The sequence below is a fragment of the Peromyscus californicus genome, unplaced genomic scaffold (assembly GCF_007827085.1).
Source record: "Peromyscus californicus insignis strain IS unplaced genomic scaffold, ASM782708v3 Scaffold_4__1_contigs__length_199733344, whole genome shotgun sequence".
Taxonomy (NCBI): Eukaryota; Metazoa; Chordata; class Mammalia; order Rodentia; family Cricetidae; genus Peromyscus; species Peromyscus californicus.
Window position 1 is genome coordinate 2,581,654 of NW_026294562.1, and position 26,128 is coordinate 2,607,781.

Genomic DNA, 26,128 nt, shown 5'->3' on the forward strand with positions numbered 1-26,128 from the left:
TGGCCCTCACTCCTGGTGGGGGCCTTAGCGCATGTGTGAGTATACAATCTCCCTGCTTTCTGCCTCAGTTTCTCGCTAAGATGGCACAGTGAGGACAAAGATTCTGCAGATTCCTGACCATTCACCCTTTACTCGTGCTGCGAATCTACACCTTCTCTGAGGAAGAGAAAACAGCGAGTGTGGAGGAGACCAAGGAAGTGGGGTGAGGTGACGCTTTGTTGGATGCCAAGGTGAGAGACCCACATACAGAGAAATGCTCATCAGCATTTTTAATATTCAGTCGCTGAGTGTCCCCATGGGTGGCAGCTGACATCCGAGACAGACGCTGTGTGGTTATGTGCAGCAGAGGATTTTATTGGTACTGATGAGGTCACATGGCGTCTGGGGTATCACAGGGCATGAGAGTGAGCAGAATGTCTTCTCTCACTGTGTCTTTACTACAGAAGTTGTACCTGTAAGGAGACACAGTGTTTGGCACTGGCGTGCTCTGTCACCCTTAGGAAAGCTACTGCTACCTGAGTGTTAGGCAGAGTTTACGCTGGGCAGTTCAGAACCTGGGCGAGGCATGGTAGAGCTATGGCTGCCACCCTCTGAGTTCCCAGTGAGAAGCCCACCCAGCCCAGGGCAGGCCTGCCGTTGCTCTGAGGTGATACTGTCACTGGTCCTGTCATACATAGACTACGGCCTCCTAAGGAAGCACCGTCCCCTTTCTCATTTTAACAGATACTGGTGGCCACAGTAGACTGACGTAGAGACAGTCACTAATGCTTTTCTCAGTCCTCAGCTGAATGCCGTGGTATCTACAATAGACTGAATTCTCAGTTGGAGGCAAACACACCAAACGGTTCACGTATGTAAGCTACACTACCCATAGGTGAGGAGGTCCTATGATCAACCCCGCCTCACAGGAGAGGAAACAGAGGCACAGAAGACTCTGTGTAAGGTAAAGGTCCGAGATGCAAGTACAAGTCCGCCTTGTGCCGCCGCAGTCCATGTTTTCTGTTGTAGTACCACCCAGGCTGTCTTTCTCCTCGGGTCCCCCATGTCTCTCCCACCTTCCAGCTACAACACTCCCTGTTGCTCGGTGGTATCTTCATTTGAAGAGGAGGCTTCCCTCTCATGTTATTGAGACTCCCATGATAGTTATGCGACATCTTATGATAATAAGTGGAAAAAGGTCTCCAATATGAAGCTAATGCAGACACAAGTGACTGTCTCTGTGGTTATGGAGGAACCAGGGATTCCTCTGAGGCCTTCCACCTGACACTGAGTGAGCACTAACATCATGTCCCAGCTGTTTTGGTTTGGTTTGGTTTGGTTTGGTTTGACCAGGGTAGCCACCGCCCATGTACCCATGCATCTCTGAATCACCCTTTCTCCATGCTCCTGTAAGCAACCCTGTTCCAGCTACTTGTCTTTGTCGGTCTCCCCCAACTTCCTCTCCTGAATGTGTCTTTCCTGGAAGTTTTTTTTTTTTTTTTTTTTTGGATTTTTCGAGACAGGGTTTCTCTGTGTAGCTTTGCGCCTTTCCTGGAACTCACTTGGTAGTCCAGGCTGGCCTCGAACTCATAGAGATCCTCCTGGCTCTGCCTCCCGAGTGCTGGGATTAAAGGCGTGCGCCACCACCGCCCGGCTTTCCTGGAAGTTTTAACCTGGAGTCCTGGCATTCAAATCTCCGCACCCTGGCTTCCTTTTGCAGGCCCCTCAGCAGTTCATGCCACCCCTGCCCTTCCTTCCTCCCCCCAATCTCCCCATTACTCTGCACCTCCTGGGTCATGTGATCTGCCATGTGCACCCAAAGTCTTGTTTTTTTCTCTACAGCTAAAGTGTAACTGGCTTGATGCAGGCTCTACCTTTGCTTTCCCTGCTGTTTTCCAGAATAGGTCCCCATGGACTCTTTGTCAGTCACATTTTCAGTGGGTACTGAGTGGAATGGGGTAGGAAAGGTGGGAAGAGCTCTGTTTTTCTTTTGGTTTCATGTCACTGGAAGAAAGTCCAGTCAGCAGGTCCTAGGTAGCACATGGAATCCCACTGAGATGACTACATCAGATTTCATGGGAAAGGGAACCAGAAGAGGTTGAGTCACAATATTGATTGCTCTTTAACTGTCTAATTATTATTGGTGTTATTTAGTCACAAGTGTTTCTGGCAATTCTCCTAACAGTAGAATGTTTGAATAATTTACTAGTTGAATTTTTTATTCCCCAAGCTAGTTTGTGGTATTTGGAGTGGGTTTTGACTTTCTTATATTTAACCCCTTGGTGTCAGATCATTTGAGAGATTCTTAGGTCAGTAGGATGGCTCAGCAGGTACAGCCCACCCTGCCGGCCTGAGTTTGTTCCCCAGAACTCACACGGCTCCGGCAAGCTGGCCTCTGAGTTTGTGTGCACTGTGGCATATCCACACATATCCCAATAAATAAATGTATAAAAACCTTAAGAGAGATTTTTCCGCACAGAGAGTGAGTAGGCAAAGTTGCTGTGCTCAACCACTGCTTAGTGACATAAATGTACTCAGGCCTTAGGGCCTCAGGAGTTTGCTTCAACTAGAGCTGTTTGATTTCCAGAAAGTGTACATCTTTCCTCAGAAACCTCCGGGATTTCAGTGACATTCTAATGTGCCGTTAGCCGCCCAGTTGCAGGATCCAGGCCTTGTATAATTAACAGACCTTAGGAACTGACTCTAGAGACAACATCTTACAGTGGAGGCTGGAGGGAAGGCTCTCCACTGGTCAGCCTGGGCCTCCTCTGTGCTGTAGTCCCCCTGAGAGTATGCCTAGTCCTGCGGGTCACCTGACCAGTCTGCCAGTCACCTGACCAGTCTGATGGCTCTGCTTTCCCACCTTATGGGAATAGGGGAGACTTCAGAAGTCCACCCGAGTTGGTGACCCATGCGTCAGCCACAGGCCACTCTGCCAACCTTTCTTCCCCACCCGAGGAAGTGATATTTCCAAGGGTCTTGAGTTTGCTGGCCCCCTTTAATCCCTAAGAACACCAGTAGCCGACACTTCCCACAAAGCCTCCAAAGTTCTGCAGGCTGACTTGGGGTGGAACTCTGTTCTGCCTCCCCAGGTTATCATCTCTTCTCCATTCCAGCTGCCCTCTTTTCTTCTGAAGGCCCTGTGTCTACTCAGGCAGGGAAAGAGGAAGCTGTGGGTGGGGATGGGATTCCGCAAGTCCTGTCCCTTCTGTGCTTTCTCTGTCCTCTGTCAAATGATTTCTCTTTTCCTATCTGTCCCAGGGGAGGGGGCTCCCCTACAGACGTTCTCTGCAAACACCCTGAGACAACTCGGCAAAGGAAGACACTTACACGGTCCGCTCCTCCCCCTTTTGCACAGTGATCTTGGCCACACCCACTTTGGGGAAGCTTGGGTTTACTACGTGATTATTCCAAAGAAACTTGACTTTCTCAATTGTTCCCACATCAAGCTTGGCATCAAACTCACTGGAATGCGTAGCACCTGGCATCAAAATGCCCCTTGAAATAAAGAAGGAGAAATGTTCGGGTTTATGGAAGCACATTGTGATGACCACAGAGGACCGGGACCCCCCACTATTAGCTAGCTTATAATAATGAGTCTTCTTCCAAATGCATCCTCAAATCAAAGATGGAGGAAAGGAATATTGGCAATAAGCTGGCAACCTCAATCTACTACTTTGGATTGCTTTTCAAACTCAAATTAATTCATCTTTTTTTTTGTAGAAAATGATAAAACTCTCTCAAATTATTTTAGTTTTTTTTTCCTAGAAGAATCATCTATATTGCAAGTTGTCATCTTAGCTTAACATGTGTTATCTGGAACAATAATAGATTTTTAAAGTATAATATCTCAAGAGGGAAAGAAATGATTAGGTTTAAATTAAAAATTATTAGAAGTATAAAATTATTTTCTGTGCATAAAGTAGCTTCAAACCCATGGATGTCTAAAGACATAAGCGTTTAGTGCTGTGCACACCACAGGGATTACCTGAAGACATCGTACTGTTGAGTATTGCCCTCGCTTCCAAACAGAGCCACTCTGACCTGCCCAGTGACTGTTCTTCCAGACAGTGTCAGGGAAACCCGGTATCTCCAACCTAGGCAAAGCAAGGGAGAGGTCACCTCATTGATACAGAAAATAGTTTAGCCCAGATTACCACCCGCACCCTTACATGGGAGCACAGAGTATGAGAAACCATACTTGCTAATCCACACCTTAAATGAGCACCCAGTGGTGGCCCCTCTGGACCTGCTTGCAGTTAAATTCATGATAAATAAAATTAAATGTTTACTCCCTCAAGTTCACTAGCCTTGTTGTGGGTTTTAAATTGCCACGTGAAATCAATGGCTTCTGGATCCAACAGGGCTGAGCGAGCCCTCTGCTCCAGAGTGCTGGTGCTGTGTGCTATGGCAAGAAGAGAGCCGGGGCTCCAGACCACCCATGGGAGGACAATTTAGCAATGCGGAGCACCTCCAGCCTGGGTCTGTCCCATCTCTGCATCCCTGGGACCCCTGGTGCTCAGGTAGTTGTCATATAAACACATACCTAGGGTGCTGTCCTAGGGCCTGTGTGCATGTACAAATACACATACACACACAGAGGCATAGTGCATGCTAACACATAAATACATATACACAGTACATCCATATATACACATGTGTGCATCCAATGCACACACACACATATAAACACACAAATTTACCCAGTTATCTATACATATGTACATAAGCACATACATAGCCCTGTCTAAGTTCCCACTCACCTCTCACACTCCCAGAGACGTTGCCCCTTCCCTTTCTCTTCTCAGGGTCAAGCTCCCCATCCTTTAATCCCAGCAGCAGCCCACCAGATCCAAAGCTGACAAGGACTTGTACATTTCAAAGCATTGTCTTGATCATCCTTTCAGCCCTGTATCTAGCAACCCATATCTGTGATCCATAAATAAGTGTTGATGGGGGAATAAATGATTCCTTTGTTGTAGTTAAAATATAGGCAAGTCTTCCAAGTATTGCCGCATTAGCGGGGGTTGATTAATCAGCCTTCTGGCAAAAAATGATAGGTAAGTGTATTTTCAGTGATAGGAATGCCCTGAATCTCCATGAAAGCTGGCTACCCATCTACTGGTTTGTCAAACCAGAAGTATGTATTAAAAATGATGAGTCTTGCTGTATGTAAATTATACCTCAATACACTTGACTTTCAGAAACTATACATGACATATTGTTTTTATGTAGTCTCATAAATGCGTAGTTTCTGTTTTCCATCTCATGGAACTCACTAAGTAAATTGTCACAAATGGCCCAAACATGCCTAATCTGGACCTGGCATTTGAGTGCATTCAGTGGGATTATGAAAGAAATCATCCCTCTCTGTAATGGCCACTCTATATCAGAGAGGCACCAGGGGCACATGGATAAAGAAGGACAAGACTGGAACTGGGCCCCTTATGGAGACCCACCTGGCAAAGAGCCATTACCAAGTATGTCTGATGAATGAATGAATACTGAGGGGTGTGTGTGTGTGTGTGTGTGTGTGTGTGTGTGTGTGTGTGTGTGTGAGAGAGAGAGAGAGAGAGAGAGAGAGAGACAGACAGACAGACAGACAGACAGACAGACAGAGATAGAGAGACAGGGATGATAGAGACAGATGGGGAGAGATGGAGAAAGAGAGGCATAGAGAGGGGCAGAGAGAGAGGTAGAGAGAGAAGGAGGCAGAGAGAGAGAGGGAGGCAGAGACAGATAGATAGACAGACAGGCAGACACACACACACACACACACACACACACACACACACACACACACACACACACACACACATACAGAGTCCTAAAAAGGAAGGGTATAATGAACTGGAGAGGGGTAAAACTTCTAGCTGGTTGTCCCCAAAGCTATGCAAATTGCCTCAACCCCACAAGTCACCCCTTCTCTTCCAGTCATTCCACAGAATGGAAATAAAATGTAAGCAATTCAGATGCTCTCTTTGCCTCAGTGGAATCATGCATGGGATGCCCAGGGCAAATATGTCTTTCTCCAAGGTAATCAGATGTGTTCAGAGTTCTTTCAGGTTAGAGGCAAGCTTTCCCTCCTAACAGGCATGACACTTTCTGGGCAAGTAGTCAACTTACGTGCAAAGTTCTTGGCATCTCCTGTGTTCAAGAAGAACTTCTGTGGCTCCTCGCTTGTCCTGCCAGCAAACTTATCAGCATAGTGACCCATCTGTGGGCAGCCTTGATCTGGGCAGGGGAAGCACTTGTCCTAGTGAAAAGAGCAGGGGCCATGGAGCGGAGAGCTGGAGACAGCTGATGCTCCATGTCCCTGAAGCCCCGCTCCCTCATTTACAAAGGGAAGAGAGATGGAACCCATCGTCTCCAAGTCCCCTTCATCTCAGCAGAACTTCTAGCCATGATGTACAGCGTGTTAGAGTGACCAGGGACCTTTAAACAGCACTGCCATCTTGGGCCCAGCTTCCGTCAGTTGTATTTCCCAGGCTGCTAGTGGTGTCAACTCTCCTTATTGATTGTAGAGCTTACCAATAGTTATCTCTCAAGCTCATGCCAATGTGGATCTGTTCTCTGATCTTCTAGAATTTTCCTCTCCTACATTGCTCATTTGTGTTCTCTCTCTCTCTCTCTCTCTCTCTCTCTCTCTCTCTCTCTCTCTCTCTATATATATATATATATATATATATATATATATATATATGTGTGTGTGTGTGTGTGTGTGTGTGTGTGTGTGTGTGTGTGTGTGTGTGTGTGTGTTTGCTACTTCCTGCAAAGAGTTGTTGGGGCTTTTCCCCACCTCCACAGGAGTATACATTCTGAGGGACAAGGTAGAGCATGCATCGAGAAGGAATGGCAGATCCACACATAGCAGGTCCTCAGTGTGTGGTGCCCATCACTCATGGCAGATTAATAGCTTACAGACTCAAAATCTTTGTAGGAAGTGCAAGGGTATGCAGCGAACCCATCAGGGTTGAGAATGCTCTCCGAGTAGTACTTGTAGCTTCTCAGGTGATTACAAGCCACAAAGTCCCGGGTTCCTGAGGAAACAGGCAGGAGGTCAGTTCAGGCAGCTGGAGGCAAGCTGTGACCACATCTATGCCTCTCTTTCTCCAGTGCAATAGGTCCAGAGTGGGACTGTACCACAGAACTTAAGTTCATGATTCATTCACAACAATGACAATAAACAAACCAGGCTTCGGTGTTGGGAATAGTGTTCCAGTTACTTCACTGGTGTTGTCCACTAAACCCTCCCCTTTCCTAGGAGGCAGGTGTCGTAGTATCCCCTCTGTAAAAGTATCCACAGATGGATTCACAAGATTACAGCTGTCAAGGGGGAGCGTTGTAATGGAACAGCTCATCCGGTGCTCAACACTGTCCCTCTAGCCTCTGTGTCCAGGAATGACACAGCTAGATGTGCTGTAATCTTCCAAGTGTGGCATCATAAGCACAAGGTCATTGTCACAGTGCTCGTGTGCAAATGAAGGTAAAAGTGGATTTCAATGGCTTCAGCTGAGTGTCCTTATCCCCTCTCACTCCCACAGTGTTCTTTCATGTCCTTACTCAAACCACTTGACAAGTATCCCAGCATACCATCTAGACCTGGCCTGAACTCTCTTGTCCATTGCTGATGGAGCTGTCAAAATCCAAACAAGTATCCTTAATGTTTGCCTCAAGGACATCTAAGACATTCTGACTGAATTGAGTAAAAATGACACTCATAAGATTCTTTTATACCACTAACGGTTTTTAACTCGAATGCTGCCAATTGACTAGTATGGCTGCTGAATTCTTGATCTCATTAGGCAGTATTGGAGCTGTTAACTGAAGGATGCCCTTTATCCCCAGGTATGCTCACCAGTGACAAGTGGACAGTCCCCATTCTAGCCTTCCTCATGTGATTGTCCCTCATTCCTGCTCAACATAGTGAGCAATGACTTGCATTGTGAAGACAGCTTTTCCATGCATGCCCATGGGGTACCTCTACTCTAGTTACTGCACTGAAGCTGCCTAGGATGGAGCCATAATGTCGATTCACAGGGAACGTCTGCAGGAAAGTTCTCTTGGGACACCCGTGATGTCACTCTTGCCACTTCCCCTCTCTATGCGGTGACAGTTGCGATTAGAGCGTTAAGCCAAAGCTCTGTGGTTCCTTGGTGCCTGTGCAGTGCAGTACATACATGACAGTGTTTTAAAGAAGTACAGAATCAGGAGATCTGAGATCTGAGAGCTTTGCAGTTATTTTTTTTCAGAAATAATATGCAGAAAAGAAAATCATGTATTTTTAAAAGGAAGTAAGTTTTTATTACTAAGATTTGTTATGGGGCTGGGAGATGCTCAGTCAGTAAAATGCTTGCCTTGAAAGTAGGAGGACTTGGGTTTGATGCCAAGAACCCAAGTGAAAAAGAGCTAAATCTGGCAGTGCATGGTTTTAATAGTGCTGGCATGGTGGAAATGCTTCTCTAGGCCAATGGGGGACCTTGTATCATTTAAAAAGGGGCATAGTATCTAAGGAATGACACACAAAGTTTTCCACTAGTCTCCTCACACACATGCAACCCCTACACACACACACACACACACACACACACACACACACACACACACGGTAGTGGGGGGGAGATCTGTCATGGCAAGTGCTGAGTACCCCAAAGAAGCACCGTCCTCCTGGACTGGCCCTCATGGCCGTACCTGACCAGATCCCATCTAGGTCCACAATCTGTGACAGGGCATTCTTCTTGCACCCGGGCATGTTCTGTCCTCCGTTGGGGAAGAAGTCAAAATGACCCATCATTTGATTTGTTCCAAAACCTAAAATATTTGTAACAAAAACGAGACAGGGTTTGGGCTGTATAGCACTCTCAGGGTTAAAATACTGTCACTCCTGTCCACATCTAGAGACTGGAGCACCGTGGGGCTCACCCAAGAATGGGATCAAGGGAGCTGCATCGGTGTGAATCACGTCCACAAAGTTGGCATCCGAGGGGTCAAGCCGGACCTCTGCAGGAGTGCCTTCAAAATTTGCTTCTACAGGATCCAATCCTAAAAGAGATGGCCAACAATGTAAGGACCAAAATGTGTGGTTATACAGGCTGGGCAACATGCAATTGAACAGTACCACACTTGTAGTAGGGCATGGAGTCTCAGTGCTACTCCTTTAAAGGGGCCTTGGCGGCAGAAGAGGGGAGCACATGAGAAAAGAACTCAGATTTTGTTTGAGCAAGGATTTCTTCCTACATCAGATTCTTCCATGTATCTTTCGTATTTCATATTCTCATTTTCTTTCCTTTTATCTTAGTGAAGAAAACAGAGTCCTGGGCCTATAAGTGTTGCTGGTTCTACTAAGCTACTTTTGGGGCAAGTTGTATATGACTTTGAGAAAGTCACTCAAGATTTTTGTATCTCAGTTTCCCTATTGTATAAATTGAAGGTAATAACTTCATCAATTTATATAGTTGTTGACTAAGTAATTTAATATTCAATGTGAGGCACAGGGACTGGCATGGAATCATATAACCTGTGCATTCTCGGGCAACCTATTTGCTTCCCTGAAGGAGCTTCTTCAGTTCTGAGGATTAGATGAGGAACACAAAGTAATTTTTGCAGTACTTAGGGTAATCAGGCACTTAGCTGATGCTTCCTTTAATAATGGCATTAATATCCTTGTGTAGATATATTCTATTGCCCTTGTTATAATGCAAAGACTTTGCTGTGTTTGAAGGCCGTTTTGATGGTGCCAGTTAAAGGGTGTTTTTGGTAGTTACAGTAGCTGGGATCCTTTTACCAGGAGAAAGAGTGGGAAGCAATTTCCAGGTTCCACTCTGCCCCGCCTTCAAAGAGAAGAAGGAAGTAATGGGTAGCACAGTCCCTGTTCAAGCATACTTGCTTCTGTCCAGACTAGCTATACTCTGCATTTTCCTGGTGTTCAAAGTTGCTGCATGACGCACATCAAGGGAAAAATTGCACCCGGAGAGGAGCAGCTAGGGCCATAGCAGATGCATCACAGAGACACACAGCCACCATCTTCCTTACCAACAGCGATGGCCCACGTGTTGCTTAGAAGTGTCCTGAGATCTCTTGTCTGGGCTGTACCCAGCCCTGCCACAGCCAAGGGATTCAGACAGCTCTAAGCTAGGCTACAGGCTTATGACCATTCATGACCTGGGGCCTTACCAGTAATCCTTCCTAGGCCTGGAGTCCGACTTCCTGCTTCCCCTGCCACATGAGCTCCTAGGCTGTGGCCAATGAGGTGGACTTTGGAAGGCGAGTAGCTGTAGTTTGTCTAGAGAGGAAAGATCACATTTGCGGGACATGCTTGTGCCCTGGTTAGCGTGACTCCCCTGTTGGGAACTTTCCCTGCTTTCTGGGGCCTCAGGATTGTGCTCCAGTTCCTGACAGGGACCTCAGGACTTTCCCGACTCATGGTGGCCCTTCCTAGACTCTTCTCTAACTAAAACTCACTGTGACCTCAAATAGTGTCCTGCTCCTTCACCCCGGGCCTGTTTTACACCACACTGTAGCCCATCTTCCTATCTTCTTGCTCAGCTACCATCTAAACATCCTGTCTTCAGCAATCCAGATGCCTCTTTTAGGGGAGACTTCCCAAATGGCACTCCACCCCCACATACAAGATGGATTAACTATCCCCATGTGCCTTCATAACCCTGCATACCCACTCCCTCGTCTCCAGAACCCTCTAACACAGTGGTTCCCAAATTTCCTAATGCTGTGACCTTTTAATACAGTTCCTCGTTGTGGTGACCCCCATCCATAAAATTGTTTTTGTTGCTACTTCATAACTATAATTTTGCTACTGTTATGAATCATAATGTAAAATATCTGTGTTTTCTGATGGTCTTGTGACCCCTGTGAGAGGTCATTTGTCTGCCAAAGGGGACATGACCCACAGGTGGAGAACCACTGCTCTAACAGATCATACTCTGTGGTCACTGCAAGTCTTCCCTATATGTAGGGAAGGCCTAGGACTTCATTGATCGTCTTTGTCTCTTTGCACGCTATTGACCATCTTCTCTAGAAACCTGAGATCACCAATGCATTCTCACACAGTGTTTTGTGATATCCCCCAACAGGCCTATCATTAACAGGTCTACACTGTTTTTATGTGCAACCCCATGGGTTCTGATTTCTGTAGGATTGCAGAAGCAGTTGGCTCTTTGTAGACCTATTATCTATAGGACACAATATAGTGGGACTTTGATCTGGTACAGAAAGTAACTATAAAGAATTCCTGAACTAACACACAGAATGAGAGACTTAAAGTATTTGCTAAGATCAAAGACCAGGATAGGAAGAAACAACAGGAATGATTACAGTGGGAAAATTTCCCAGCACCACCGGGACCCATGGTCATAGGGACCCTCGCTGTCAATTGCACATCCTGCCCCCTGGCTCTGTTTGGCTTCCCTTGACAATGCCAGGCTTTACTTTGCACAAATCTCACTTGTGTAGTGGGCAGCTCCTGGAGCCAGATGATCTGAGCCCCAAAGACAACTCATCTACTCACCTGCTCTATGTTTTGACAAGCTAGTTAGCCTTCCTGTGCCTCAGTTTCCTCAATTGTAAATCAGAGGATAATAAAACCCCATCACTAAGTGCTAGCCAGTAAGTCTCTCTTTTACTCATGTGTTACTAAGGTGGTCTTCATTCTTCGTGTCTCCTCTTTGTGACTCCTAAACTCACCTTTGGACCCCCCCCCCCCCCCCGGCCCACTCACCGCAAGGATGTCAAGCATGTGAGCCAGCTGGGCACCCACTACTCGCACGTTGTTGGCAGCCTGCGTGTAGGTGGTCTGAGAGCCTCCCTTCCAGTCCACACAGATGCAGTTCACCTCCTCCACTTGGAACATGTTCTAGGGTTGGGGAGACACAGTGTTGACATAGGGCATGGGGAAACCCTTCTAGGCAGGGATCAGAAGTTACTCATCCCTTCTTCTAGCTGAAGTGCTGAGATGGACTGGATCCTGTCCAGGGGATCCTGCAGTCCATAAGGGTAAATACCAGCAGCAGAGAAGACCCACATCCTAAAGATGAAGGAAAAGCCAGTCCCTTTGATTTCTTCAACCACATCTGACAAAGTGGATCAGTTACACCATTAAAGGAATCCAGTCTAACAAGAAAAGACCTCAGCACAGTGTCTTGTGACTACTGTCTGTGTGACTCTTTGGTTCTGCTTGTGAGAGGTCCTTTAGGTGACATGCCAGACCTCTGGGCATTTCTTGAGCTATAAAGAGGGAGAGAGTTGTCATTTTCCAGTCAAGATGGCACAGAATTTCCTGGAGGGCACACAGCAGGTATATGAAAAACAGAAGAGCTCGGATGTGAGAGAGATTGAGGAGTTAGGAAGGAGAAATGTCCTCAGTGCTCAGCCAGGCTGTGCATGTGGTCAGCCTGACACCCACAGCTGAGGTCTTCTTCTGACCTTTTCCTGACAGTGCTAACACACATGGCATCTCCAGTTTCTGGCAGTTGTGTTCCTTGGGACTTTTATTATCAAAGCAACCCTGAGAAATCCCTGCAGACCCTAGAAATTTTGGTGCTAAAAACAATTAACAAGATGCTTATTAAGAGCTGGGCAGTGAAGCCAGGCGGTGGTGGCGCACGCCTTTAATCCCAGCACTCGGGAGGCAGAGCCAGGCGGATCTCTGTGAGTTCGAGGCCAGCCTGGGCTACCAAGTGAGTTCCAGGAAAAAGGCGCAAAGCTACACAGAGAAACCCTGTCTCGGAAAAAAAAAAAAAAAAAAAAAGAGCTGGGCGGTGGAGGCACACACCTTTAATCCCAGGACTCAAAAGGCAGAGGCAGGTGGATCTCTGTGAGTTCAAGGCCAACCTGGTCTACAGAGCTAATTCCAGGATAGCCAGGGCTACACAGAGAAACCCTGACTTGAAAAAAAAAAGTACTTATTAAGGAAGGGACCGGAAGGTGCAGAGTGACAAATTGTAATTTTTCTTAGCAATATTTTTACTTGATATATGTATGCATATATATATATATATATACACATATATATAACGTGTGTGTGTATGTGTGGAAGGCAGGTGGTTGCATAATTCCTTAGACAGATAGATGGAATCTGTATACATAATTGAGAAAGAAATATGGTGTCTTTTACATGTGTGTATACATGTATACATGTGTGACTGTGCATGTACAGCCACGTGTGCGTCTGTGTGTCTCTGTGACTGTATCTCATGTGCATGTGTGTAGGTCTGTGTCCTTCTGTGGTGGCCCTCACCACCAGATGTGTTCTTCTATCGCACCACTCTCTATGGGGCCTCTGAAGAAGTAGTCCTGTTGCTAAAATCCTAGACTTCAGTGGAAGAGAGGGAGGAGAGATCACAGGAGCAAGTGAGGTCAAGATCATGATGGAGAAAACCACAGAGACAGCTGACCCAAGCTGGTGGGAGCTCATGGACTCTGGCCTGTCAGCTGGAGAACCTGCATGGGACCAAACTAGGCCTTCTGAATGTGAGTGACAGTTATGTGGCTAGATCTGTTTGGGGAGCCCATGGCAGTGGGACCAGAACTTATCCCAGGTACATGAAATGGCTTTTTGGAACACATTCCCTAGGGTGGGATACCTTGCTCAGCCTCGATGCAGTGGGGAGGGGCTTGGTCCTGCTTCAACTTAGTTTGCCAGACTTTGTTGACTCCCCAAGGGAGACCTTACCCTCTCTGGGGAGAGATAGAGGTGGGGTGGGGGAGGTAGGGGGCAGGTGGAGGGGAAGGAGGAGGAACTGGGATTGGTTTGTAAAATGAAAAACAAAACTTTAAAAAAATAAACAAATAAAAGAAAAAAGAAGAAGTCATCCTGTTGACCTTAGTTCCTTGTGTCTTAAACAAATGGTCCCAGCCACATGCCTCTGACTCTTAGGAATGTGGGGAAGATTTGGACAAACAAAACTCCACAATCCCTCATTTGCAGAAATACAAATACTGCTGCTAAAAATCGAGAGCAGGCATTCCTGGACCATGGCTGAAAAGGAAGCATGACAGTGAGGGAGAGGTGAGTTTCCATAACAAATCCCTGCTTTTGGCTGCAGATGTGGGTTAGAAACAGGAAGAGGAATTGGGGCTTTGTAAAGAGAAGCATCTGAGCTACTGTGAAGATTTCTTGCTTTCAAGCATATGCATTATGGCTGTGTAAAGGGAGACAGCTCGGTGGTCATGGCTGCATGGATCAGAGACGGTCCCTACCTTGCACATGTCTACCACCCAGTTCTCTTCTCCTTTGTCTATGAAGCCATGGATGACGAACCGAGTCTTCCTGGACACTTGAAAATTGGAGGCCTCAATGGTTGATGGGTCAGAGGGCTGGAGAACCTATGACAAACAGAAAGGGTTTCAGCTTTTTGCCGACCTGTCCCTCAAGCCTGTCTCTCCTCCTCTCCATCCTTGCCTGGCCAGTGTATTGGCCTCTGCAGGCTGAGCACAAAAGTCAGCACTTTAGGACACCCATCCTGACCTCTACTCCCGATTCCTTGCCTCTTCTGGGTCTGGGATGGGATTTACAGGGTTAACCGTTTCTATGGGCTTGTTGCATAGTAAGCCCTGTGCCCAGACCAGAGCCACGGAGCTAGCAGGAGGATCCTGCAGCTGTGAACCATCCACTCATCCAGAAGGTGGGGCAGGGCATGGGTAGTAGGTACAAAGATAAGGAAATGCGCCCTCCCCCCCCACCCCACCCCCGCCACACACACACACACACACACACACACACACACACACACACCAGAGTTCATGAAGTCTCACCTGGAAAGCATTTGGATTCTCATTGGTGAAGAGCAGGAAGCGGGTGTTGATCTTCTCAGGGCTCCAAGGGAGAAGTTTTAGGGGCCTGATGGCTGTGCCTGCCCAGGGCTCAGTGTCAGAAAAGCATCCAAGGTCATTATAGCAAACCTCTTTTCCTGAGGAGAGAGAATGGATAGACTCAAGGAGAAGTTGTTGTGGCTGAGCTCCCAAGCACTTGCCTCCTCTTCAGCAGAATTCCCTGAGCCCTGAGGCGAGGGGTTGATGCAGACATCCCTTTTAGGGCTGAGTGTTCCAAGGTCTCTGACTCTGCAGATTGTCTAGCTGTGAGTCTCTGTATTTGTTCCCAGCTACTGCAGGAGGAAGCTTCTCTGAGGACAGTTGTGTTTCCTAACCCAGAAGCTATTTCAAATTGATAGCCACTTGCAAATGAAAATCTGGTTTCCTCCAAAGGAGTCTCAGTGGGGAAACAAACCACTCTTTAGGGCAGGCCCTGAGCCCAGCAGTAGATAGTCAACACAAAATGAACTCAACAGCATCTTTGGAGGTTCTTTGTCTCATGATGAATTTGTTTTGCAGATCTATTGTGGTGTCCAGTGGGGTTTCTACAGGTTCTTACGTGTGTGAACATGTGTGTCTCTGTGCCTGTGTGTAGGTTTTGTACTTTTCATTTGTCTCTCTTTCTTGTTTGATAAATTTGTTGTATTCTTATTTGTTCGTTTTTTATTTATTTTATTATTGTTATTCCTTACATGCCTGTTCGTTTTCTAACAAGAGACATAAAGGATGTGGATCCAAATGGGAGGGGAGATGGGGGTGTACTGGGAGGAGTAGGGGGAGGGGAAAGTATAATCAGAATATATCGTATGAAAAGAAATCTATTTTCAATAAAAGAAAAGAATCTGAAACATCCAAAAATCCCCTTTCAAAGTCTTCTAACATATTTGCAGAGCACCCCCTGCGAAGTCCACATTAACTAACCGAAAGTCCACTTGTCACCTCTAGATGCTTTAGAATCGTTCCTCAAAAATTCAGGCTATAAGCTCCTCTGGGTATAGGGGACTATTCCCCACCTCAATTACCCAGCTCATGCTCCCAGACTGTGAGTTCTGCTACTTTTCCCAGGAGCCTAGGAAAGTATGGGCTCCTGCAAGCTGTCTAGGATGAAGATTCTCCAGGCCCTGCTGAGAGTGTGGGAACACGCCATTACTTCATACAGGGTTGTGGTGTCACTTACCTAGGGCTGCTCCCAGGAGGAAAAGTGGAATTGTCCAGAGCACCAGCATCTACAACAAGGTCAAGGACATCAAACATACTCAGCCTGGATCCATGAGCAAAGTCTCCTGGGAACTCAGGATTGTCTGTCTTACCTCTGCTTTTTAGCTAGTGGAGGAGCAGATTCCAAGGTGGCTTATGTGGTCAAAGGAGGAGGAGCTGTCTCCCCTGGGACCCACCAGGACCTTTTTATACTCCAGTCTTATCATTTGGACTCCAGTTCAAGCAAACAGTGAGTGATGAGAACAGGAGCTGTGTGAACTCTATCCTTCAATCTGTGCCGTGTGTATTTTCACACAAGGTTGGGATGGCAGGCAGATGTTCCCACAAGCCCGGGAAGATGAAAGCATGCTTGACAGAGGCAGAAGAGCCTGCAGCTTTTGTACTACATGTCTGTGAGAATCCGCAGGAGCCAAGCAGTGTACAGGTGCACACAGATGGACTGAGATGGAAAGGGCATGAATTCAAGGACTGCCTGAGTGACTTAGTGAGGTTCTGTCTCAAAATAAAAACAATTAAAAACAATAAAGGTCCAGTTGTGCTCAAAGACAGAATGCTTTCTTAGCATGGGCAAGACCTTGGTTTCTATTTCTAGCATGACCACTCCCCCCAACCCCCCCCCCCAAAAGATAGCAGCAAACCTTACTAGCAGGGGGGTATTCTCTTATGTACAACAGATGGGAATGCCGTGGAAGAGTAGAAAGAAAATGGAAACATCTGTTAAGAGAATTTCTTCTTTAAAGTATCCCCAATTGCAGAATAGAAACACCCAGGCACAAGAGCCTTGAAGACAAACTCACTGCCTGCCTCAGTACCTCACCACAGTCTCCAGCCCCATTAACATGTTGAGCAGTGAACCAATCTGAAATGCAGTACTTAAAGCAGATGTAATGGTTGTACTGTCTCATTGTAATTTGAACAGTTGGGGTTCAGGTTCCCCCAAATCCCACACCAGTGGTCTACAGCATGTCAATTTTGTTCTCCTGCACAGCTGCAAGACAGACCTGACCCTCACTCACCTTCAGGTTTATGCACCCATGAGCAGCTGGCCAGTTCCCACAAGGCAGATAAGCCTTCACAGAGCAAGTGCGTAGAGGTCCCAGACATGCCCCTAAGTTAAATATGTTTCTATGTCAAGTTCACACACCAAAATAGCTTAAGAACTGGGGTAAAGGCCATAGGCCCTCATGTTAAGAAAGCAGAAAGGGAACCCACCCACCCCCAGAGTAATGAAGAGTAGCATCCAGGTTAGGGATATAAAGTAATTGTCTACCATGTACGAAGCCCTGGCTTCTACCCTTAGCACGGTACACATAGGCAGTACACACCCAACCTCAGCACTGGAGAGGTGAAGGCTCAAAAGTTCCAAGTCCTCCTTGACTACCCAGCAAACTGAGGCCAGCCTGGGCTGCCCGAGACCTTGTCAAAAAACAGAACAGGAACAGCAGCCTCTAGTCACTGTGGTTCAAGCACAGCTAGTCCTCCAAATGATCTCATCTAAGCCTGAGAGCAGCCACACCAGGCGGGACTTACTGTTCGCTTCCCTTTATAGATGTGGAAACTGAGGCACAAAAAAAAAAAAAAATAAATCACCCAGCTAAGGAGTAAAGACACAAACCCATTCATTACCCATTTACCATGTTGTTTTTTCCTGTAATTTTGGGGTCAAATATAAGAAATCTTTGTCTAGACAAATGTCGTGAAGTACTTCCCTTAAAAGTTATAAAGCACTTCCCATATATTTTCTAATAGAATTTTTATGGTTTTAGCTCTTAAATTGGAGTCAGTATTATCTTGTGTTCATTGTTATGTATGCTGGAATGTAATTTTTGAATTACTTTCTTTTCGGTTTGGACATATTTTTCCCTGAAACAGTCCAGGACATTTTATTAAAGAGAATTTTCATTTTCCAGTATATGCTTTTGGTTCCCTTCTCAAAAACTAGCAGGCTGTAGATCCAAAAACCTTACAAATTCTCCATTCTGCTACACTGGTTTAGGTGTCTGATTCACGCCAACAGTATGGTGGTTCTACAGTACTTACGGCTGCTTCAACCTAACCCTTTCCCTTCTCTTTAAATCTAGAATCTACCACCACCCAAGTGTTGGTGTAGATTTGAGGCAAGAAAATCAAATGAGGGCAGATAAAACACAGTAGCCCTAGATGAGACATAGGGAAAAGCAAGTATTTACCTGAAGGCTAGGAGGAGCTTCAGTTGGATGGGTAAGCCTGTCCAGAGGTGTCAGTTCGTGAACCTGTGTGGCGGGGCTCTGCCATGGCTTGTTACTGTGTGAGGGAAGCCTCATATTTTCATTTGCACTGAATGAACACGGTGCTTGCAGGAACATTACTTTGGAGTAATGGTTTGGTTATGGACTGTGCTGGCCTAGAACAGGAGGCTATTGCAGAACTGTATCCTCCTACAAAATTTATTTAGCAGTAGTTATAAACATCCACTGTTAGAACCAGACAGAAGAGAGTTATGCGTGCTACATGTCACGTAATCAAATTGAACAGTGAAGTGGGCCAGCTTTCTTTGCAATAAAACAGGAGTTGTTAGTCAACCCAAATAACCACAATAAGGAAGTCCCCCTGTTTTAGCTACACAAGGGAAATAACCTTGAAATGACCAACCCACGCTGTGTTATCTGGTTTTGTTTTGTCAGCCCTTTTATGTCTGTAAATCCAGCTCATCAGGTCAGAATCTATTCTTGAATTGAAATTTGCTTTGAAATATTACATCTGTATTCTGTTTTATTGGCATCAATTCATGATATATATTCATGCACATATCATAGCCACCTCTTCCTCACATACTCCATAATAGTTCTTACTCTCCTCTCATGGTCTCCCCAAATTAAGAGTCTTTATATGAGAGAAAACATGCAGGGTTTGTCTTTCTGAGCCTGGCTATTTCATGTAGCACAGTCATCTTGGGTTGCAGGAAATTTTTCTTCGTGTCTGACAGTATATAGGTACCATGTTTTCATTGTATATAGGCACCATGATTTCATTATTCACTGGTTGATGGAGGACAGCTTGTTCCACCTCTTAGCTCTTATAAATAGCTCTTGTAAATAGTGTTGTAATTACATGAATATGCAAGTTATCTCTGTGGTATACAGACTAAGAGTCCACTGTGTGCTTAGCAGTAGTGGTATAGTTGGATCATATGCATTTCTATCTTCAGATTTTTGAGCAATCTACTCTCATTTACATAGTGGCTGCCCTAGTTTACACTTCCGCCAGTAGTGTGCAAGTGTTTCTTTTTCCTGACATCCTTCCCAGAATTTGTTGTCTTTTGTTTTCTTGATGATAAGCATTCTAACTGAGGCCAAGTAGAATCTTTTTTTAAAAAATTAAAATATATTAAAAATGTTTTTTTAATGTATGGGTGTTTGCTGTATGTATATATGTTCACCATGTGTCTGTATCTGTGAGCGTATTCCTGTATTCTACATCGTTGGGTTAATGCTTATATTTGTGCCAGTGCCATGCTGTTTGCGTTACTGTGGCTCTGGAGTATAGTTTGAGACCATCAACTGTGACACTTCCAGCATTGCTTCTGTTCAGGATCGCTTTGGAAATGATTTTATGTTTCTATATGAACGTTAGGATTATTTTCTACTTTGTGAAGAATGTTATTGGAATTTTGAGGGAATTGTGTTGACAGGAGATTGCTTTAGACAAGATAGGTTTTTTTTTTTTTTGACAATACTGATTCTACAAATCTATGAGTAGGAGAGGTCCTTCTGTCTTCTAGTGTCCCTTTCAACTTCTTCCTTCAGGGTAGTCTTTTAAAAATCTGTCTGTATGTGTGCGTGTGCGTGTGCATGTGCGTGTGCGTGTGCGTGTGCGTGTGTGTGTGTGTGTGTGTGTGTGTGTTTGCGCACTCCTGCCACAGCACACCTACAGAGGTCAGAGGATAACTTGCATGCATTAGTGCTCTCCTACCAAATAGGTTCCTGAGATCAAACTCAGATGTCAGGCTTGGTGGCTAGCACCTTTACCTACGGAACCATCTTGCCTGCCCTTCTCAAGGTCTTAAAGTTCATTGTAAAGGTCTTTCACCTTCTCACTAAGGTTTATTCCTAGGTATTTCAGATTTCTTGAAGCTGTTGTGAGTGGGATTTGTCCTCCCTAGTTTCTTCCTTGGCAAGTTCATTATTGGTATGTTGAAAAGCTACTGATTTTCCATATGTTGAATTTTCACCCTGTTACTTTGATGAAATATGTATCAGGTTTAAGAACTTTTTGGTGGAATTACCAAGGTCTTTTGATCACAGGCTCATGTTGTTCACAAATAGTGCTTCTTTGATATCTTCTTTCTCTTTTATATTTGTTTGTCTCTTGCTGTATTGCTCTAGCCAAGAGTGTGAACACTGTATTGAATAATAGTGATGTAAGAAGGCAGAGAGGGTGAAATGGTAATACTTGCAGGTTTTCCCCTGTGGTGGTATTGTGTTCCCCAAAATATCGTGCACCCTAATAAACTTATCTGGGGTCAGAGACAGAACAGCCACAATATTAAACATAGAAGTTAGGCAGTGGTAGCACACGCCTTTAATCCTAGCATTCCAGAGGCAGAAATCCATCTGTTCAAGGATACAGCCAAGAATGGTGACTCACGCCTTTAATCCCAGAAAGGGAGCCTTTAATCCTAGGGAGTGATGGTAGAAAGCAGAAAGTATATAAGGTGTGAGGACCAGAAACTAGAAGCATTTGGCTGCTTAAGCATTTGGCTGGTTAAGCTTTTAGGTTTTGAGCAGCACAGTTCAGCTGAGAGCCATTCAGATATGAGGACACAGAGGCTTCCAGGCTGAGGAAACAAGATCAGCTGAGAAGTTGGCCAGGTGAGGTTAGCTGTGGCTTGTTCTGTCTCTCTGATCTTCCAGTATTCACCCCAATAACTGGCCTCAGGTTTGATTTTATTAATAAGACCCTCTAAGATTCACGCTACATCCCCCACTAGCACAAAGTTGACTACAGTGTTGTTTGCAGCCTTTATGAGGCAAGGTATGATCTTTCTAGTTCTAGTTTCTTGTGGGCTTTCATCAGATACTGAACTTTGTCAAATTCCTATGTCTATTGAGATGATCATTTAATTCATGTCCTTAAGTCTATGTATTGTATTACATTTATTTATTTGCATATATTGAACCAACCTTGTATTACCTAAGATGGAAGACAACTTGGTTATGAAGTACATCTTCTTTTAGTGTGTTATTTATTTATTTATATTTCTAAGACAGGATTTCACTAGTGTTCAGACTGGCTTTGAACTCATGGTGATCCTCTCACCTCATCCTGCTAGAAGTATAGGCCTGTGCACAATGCCAGGCGTTAATGGACTCTTGAATATGATTTTCAAGAAGTTTACTGAGGATATTTGCATATGTATTCATCAGAAATATTAACCTATAGTTTTCTATTTCTGCTGTGTCCTTATCTGGTTTTGGTGTCAGGGTCATAGTGGCTTCATGAACGAGCTTCATCCTTTTCCATCTCCTTCCGTTTTGTTGAACAGTTTGAGGAGTATTGGTGTTGGCTTGTGGTCATGAAGTCTCACTTCTCACTGAGGAACTATTGGTAATTGATAGCCACAGGAAGAGGGAAAGTTAGTTTTCTTTAAGGGTGTGGTTCTTGATAGGCCAAACATACTTCAGTGGATGGTCACACATCCAAGAGTATATAGCCAGAACTAGTTGGATTAGATGAGTACCAAAAGCTAGGTGGGTATGGAAGTGGGGGTGGATTTGGGAGGAGTTGGGGGAGGAGCGTGAGCATGATCAAATTACAATGTGTGAAATTCTCAAAGAATTTATAGTGCTTTCTAGTGTGTGTGCATATGCGCATGTGCGTGTGTGCGTGTGTGTGTGTGTGTGTGTGTGTGTGTGTGTGTGTGTGTGTGTGTGTATGTGTGTGTGTGTGTGGTGTGGTTGGTAGAATTCAGCAGTGAATCTGTCTTGATTTTCTTTGTGGAGAGACTGTTACTGTTTCCACGATGTTGCTCATTCCTGGTCTGCTTAAGTTGTTTAAATCTCTTTGATTTAATTTTAGTAGGTCATACATATCTAGGAATTTCTATTTCTTCTAAAGTTTTCATGTTTGGGGAAATATAATTTTGTATATAATTCCCCAATGATACTCCAGATTTCATCTGAATCTATAGCAACTTGCCATTTTTCATCTATAATCTTATTAATTTGGATCTTCTTTTTCTTTTTATTGGTTTGGCCAGGGGTTTGTCAATCTTATTTCTCTTTTCTAAAAATCAATTTTATTCTGAGGCAGTTGCTATCTCTCTGCAGGTGGCAGGGGAAAGGGGCCCATGGTGAAAAACTTCGATGTTTACACATGCTGTAGTGAGAACAGATGTTAGAGTTGAAGGGAATGTTAGGGGAAAAGCAGGCTAGGAACACCAAGGATGAGAAATCAAGAGTTTTCAGTTGGTGTAAGATAGCCGAGCAGACCTGATAAGAGACAAACAGGAACTCTAAGAAGCAAGGCTAGGGTCAGCAGGACAGCTGCCAAGCTTCCATGAGACCCTCCTGGCAAGCATATGCTGAGAATTTTGCTCTTTTATGTAGTCTTGCTTCTAACTCAGCTAATTATAACAGAGGGCTTCTAAGACAGTCTCCCCCTATTTTAGGACTAAGACCCTAGACCATGCCATAGACAAGGAGTTAACTAGGAAGGGACCAATGCATCTATTTCTTAAAGACAAGTTGATAATAAATGTCAATAATTAACAAATAACAAATAATGAGGAGGTCTTAGCATAGACGCCTGTGAGGTGGGAGGGTAGAACACCCACCTGGCAAGTGACAAATAACTAACTCACAGGCCAATAACTAACAAAACAGAAGTCAGAGGTGGACAGAGGGGGCTCTTCAACCACTCCTATCCAGGTTGGGCCAGAGGAACATACATAGAGCATGTAGGACCCTAATTGGCTTGGCCAACGATAGCCTAAAAAACAAGTCAATCTCAAAATTACCTCAGCTTTCATCCAGTTTCTGCCATGGCTGTATAAACCCCTAGACAACAGAGTTCAACCTTTCCTTTCCTCTCTCAAAAGCCCCACCCACACCTTGGGAATTTCGCTTTTCCTCCGTTTCTCACCTTGCTTCAGATTTTCACTTTTTTGTAATACTTTTTGCACAGCCTGCTCCTGCTATGCTTGTTCCCGTGACTGTCTGCAGCATTAATTTTCATTGGCATGGGACGATGGACCCAGAAGCCATTGGGGTCCATCCGAGGTCCAGGTTTGGTGACTGTAGGTGTCTGATATCCTAGGTCTCCCAGTCAATCACAGCTGTGCCTTGGAAAGTCCTGTCACTCCAAAACCCGTCTTCAATGATAAGTATTGGTCTGTTAGTCTTTGTTTCATTTATTACTGTCTTGCTCTTTATTATTCCATGTAAGCAAGGACTCAGAGATCTGCTAACAGATCTATGGGTGGGAAGAAGGGTTTTATAGATATGAGAGGCAGAATAGCCAGAGGAAGTCTGAAGCTGCCCTGGCTACCTCTCTGGGGGACAGAGGAGCAGGGCAGACTGGCAAGGGCCAGGGCTATCTCTCCCAGAGCAGAGAGAAGAGCAGGAGCAGGTTCCTGAGGAGTGGTAAGAGTGAGATTTGTCTCTCTACCAGCAATCCTATAGTCCTGCTGGAGTTGAGCCAAGACCATCCTTTTGAACCAAGCCAGTGGCCTGGCCTGTCTTAGAGTGCTCGGGGTTTTTCCCTTTGGACCCAACAGTCCAGCCTTTTGTTGATGATAAGGAGGACACACTTTTCTGGCTGCTTCACAGCTCCTTACATGGGTAGAGACATGGTCATGGAGCCCAGGACAGTCAGAATGTGAGTCAAAGTTGGGGTGAGGTAGGCAGGCAGGCTATGGTGGAAGACTTGACAAAGTTTTCTTAGAAACATCTGGTTTACTGATCATAGGTAATTTCACCTGAAAGTACCTGAAGAGACAGGGAACCATCACACTATCATAGGAAGGATAGAGATCAGTAAGCTGAGAGAGGTGGGAGCCACGGGCCCAAGGGAGACCAAAGGACCTTAGAGGTGGCCCCTGGGGGCCGTAGTTTACAGACCAGTTCTCTTTCTCTTGGCTGGACTGGTTCACACTGACTTTCAGCAAATCCAGGCCTGGCTGGTTTGTGGGAACAACTGGAGTTAGTGAGATGAGCCCATTTTGGAGCAGGTGCAAAGCTGAAGATGATTCCTGGATGATGTCTATCAGCTGAGTATAAATCTGCTGGGACAGATGGCAAAGTTAAGGAGCTTTGGGGGGGTGGTCTTCACTTGCAACTTTCAGGCCTGTCTCTGCCTAGGAGGTTAGGAAGATGAAAAGCATACTCAACAGGCTGGGAGGAAGGAGTCTTTGACCTGTGACAGATGACTCAAAGGCAAGAATCCTTTAAAGTTGACAAAAGAGATAAAGGCTAGCATGACCACTGTCTGTAATCTGCACTGAAATCATAGTAGAAATAGTAGTTAATGAGTGTCTGTAAGCAATCTGAGTAGACTCACACCTTGAGCTGGAGCAAAGTGAAGCCTGAAAAGTTATCAACATGAAGAAGCATGAACATTCATCAGTAAGAAGAAATGAACTTCCTGGCAGGAAAGAGCACAGCGGAAGAAGAGCTTCTGAACCCTGAAGATAGTTCTAGGGTAGAAGTGGACATTCATTCCTCTTGGACAGAGGACTGTAGATACGGATTGGACAGATGTTTCAGTATAATGAGAATCACTTTTAAGTTTGTGTTTATAAAACAACCAAAGGAAAGTTTAAAATTTTAAGCCTGTAAAGATGGTAATTTTACTTATTTTTAAAAAGCTTTAGTAGTCACCGTTTCTGTTACCAAGACCAGTTTGAACAATAACTCATTAAGGCTCCGTTGAGTGAGCTTTGAAGTTTTATCATTTCTAAGTCTTATTTTCACACACCTTAAATCATTTTCTTAGACTTTCACAGCTGACATCAACTGTAGACATTTACCTTTCTTTTCTGAAAACATTCAATCATTTACCATGAGACAGAGGTGCTTGGCTATTGAGCAACCACTGAAAGGCAAGTTCTTTTTCAATAAAGGAATAGTGAAAAGCCAATTTTTAGTCAGTAACAGCAAACGTGATAGCTGGAGTTTGTTTCCCCATTGAAATCCGTCTAGTCTATCATTCTCAGTGAGAGGCCTAGCAGCTCTGGGAAGCAAGAGGGAGGCCTGGTTTTTACATTATCTGCTGCTGTGGGGTTTGGTTTATTCTTACTTTTCACCATCCGTTTGTGAAGATACTTTGCTTCCTGTTATTTACTTTCAGGGCCTGATGTTTTCTTCCATGCTCTCCTTTCCCCTCCTTGCTTTAGGGTTGCTGACGAGAGGTCTGACGTGATTCTGATGTTTGCTTTTGATCAGTAGGATCTATGTTCCCGTTCAGCGTCAAAGAAATTACACAAGACAGTTGTTCCGCCTTCTGGAGAGTCCTAAAGGGAGACATTGGAGCAGCATAGAAAGGCTGGGAAATTGTGGGACATGGAACCACTCACCCTGGAGTCCAGCACAGAGGCAGGAATTCAGCACAGTTAACCTTTACGGTAAAGGCTGCCAACCCAGAGTTCACGTTCCTCTCACACTTAGATATTTTATTTTAAAATAACAATGTATTTGCCTTCAGGCCTGGAAGCTTCTGACCTTGGGTGGGGCTCCATTCCTTTCCCAGACCTCATCTGAGAGTCTCACACAGAATGTTTATTCTTAATAATTTTAAAGATTTTAATTGAAATATTAATACAGAGATTTAACCTTGGGCTGGAGGGAAGACTCAGCAGTTAAAAGCACTTGCTGCTCTCCCAGAGAAACTGGGGTCTCAGTTTTCAGCATCCACATTGTGTGTCTTACAACTACCTGTAACTCCGGTTCCAAGGGATCCCATGCCCTCTTCTGGCTTCCATGGCCACTGCATGCATGTGGAGCACATCCCTGCCCTTAAGTACACACATACATTGATGAGGACTACTGGGGTCCAGCCCCTCGATAGTCCTCTCCTAGTGTCCGAGGAGAATCTACAACCAGCTGATAATCTAATCTTTGATGTATTA

At 45.1% G+C, this 26,128-nt stretch overlaps 1 protein-coding gene across 1 annotated transcript; it reads right to left on the reverse strand.

Annotated features, from left to right (window-relative positions):
- Positions 1-313: 313 nt before the first annotated feature.
- On the reverse strand, positions 314-16,059 carry Pnliprp1 (pancreatic lipase related protein 1). Its single transcript, XM_052713261.1, has 12 exons — positions 15,983-16,059; positions 14,749-14,971; positions 14,194-14,319; positions 11,714-11,848; positions 10,153-10,261; positions 8,902-9,021; positions 8,671-8,790; positions 6,901-7,019; positions 6,106-6,235; positions 3,968-4,076; positions 3,310-3,477; positions 314-452 (listed from the first exon to the last, which is right to left on the reverse strand). The coding sequence occupies exons 1-12, from the start codon at positions 16,057-16,059 to the stop codon at positions 371-373; spliced, it is 1,518 nt and encodes a 505-aa protein (XP_052569221.1). The 3' UTR covers positions 314-370.
- Positions 16,060-26,128: the final 10,069 nt, after the last annotated feature.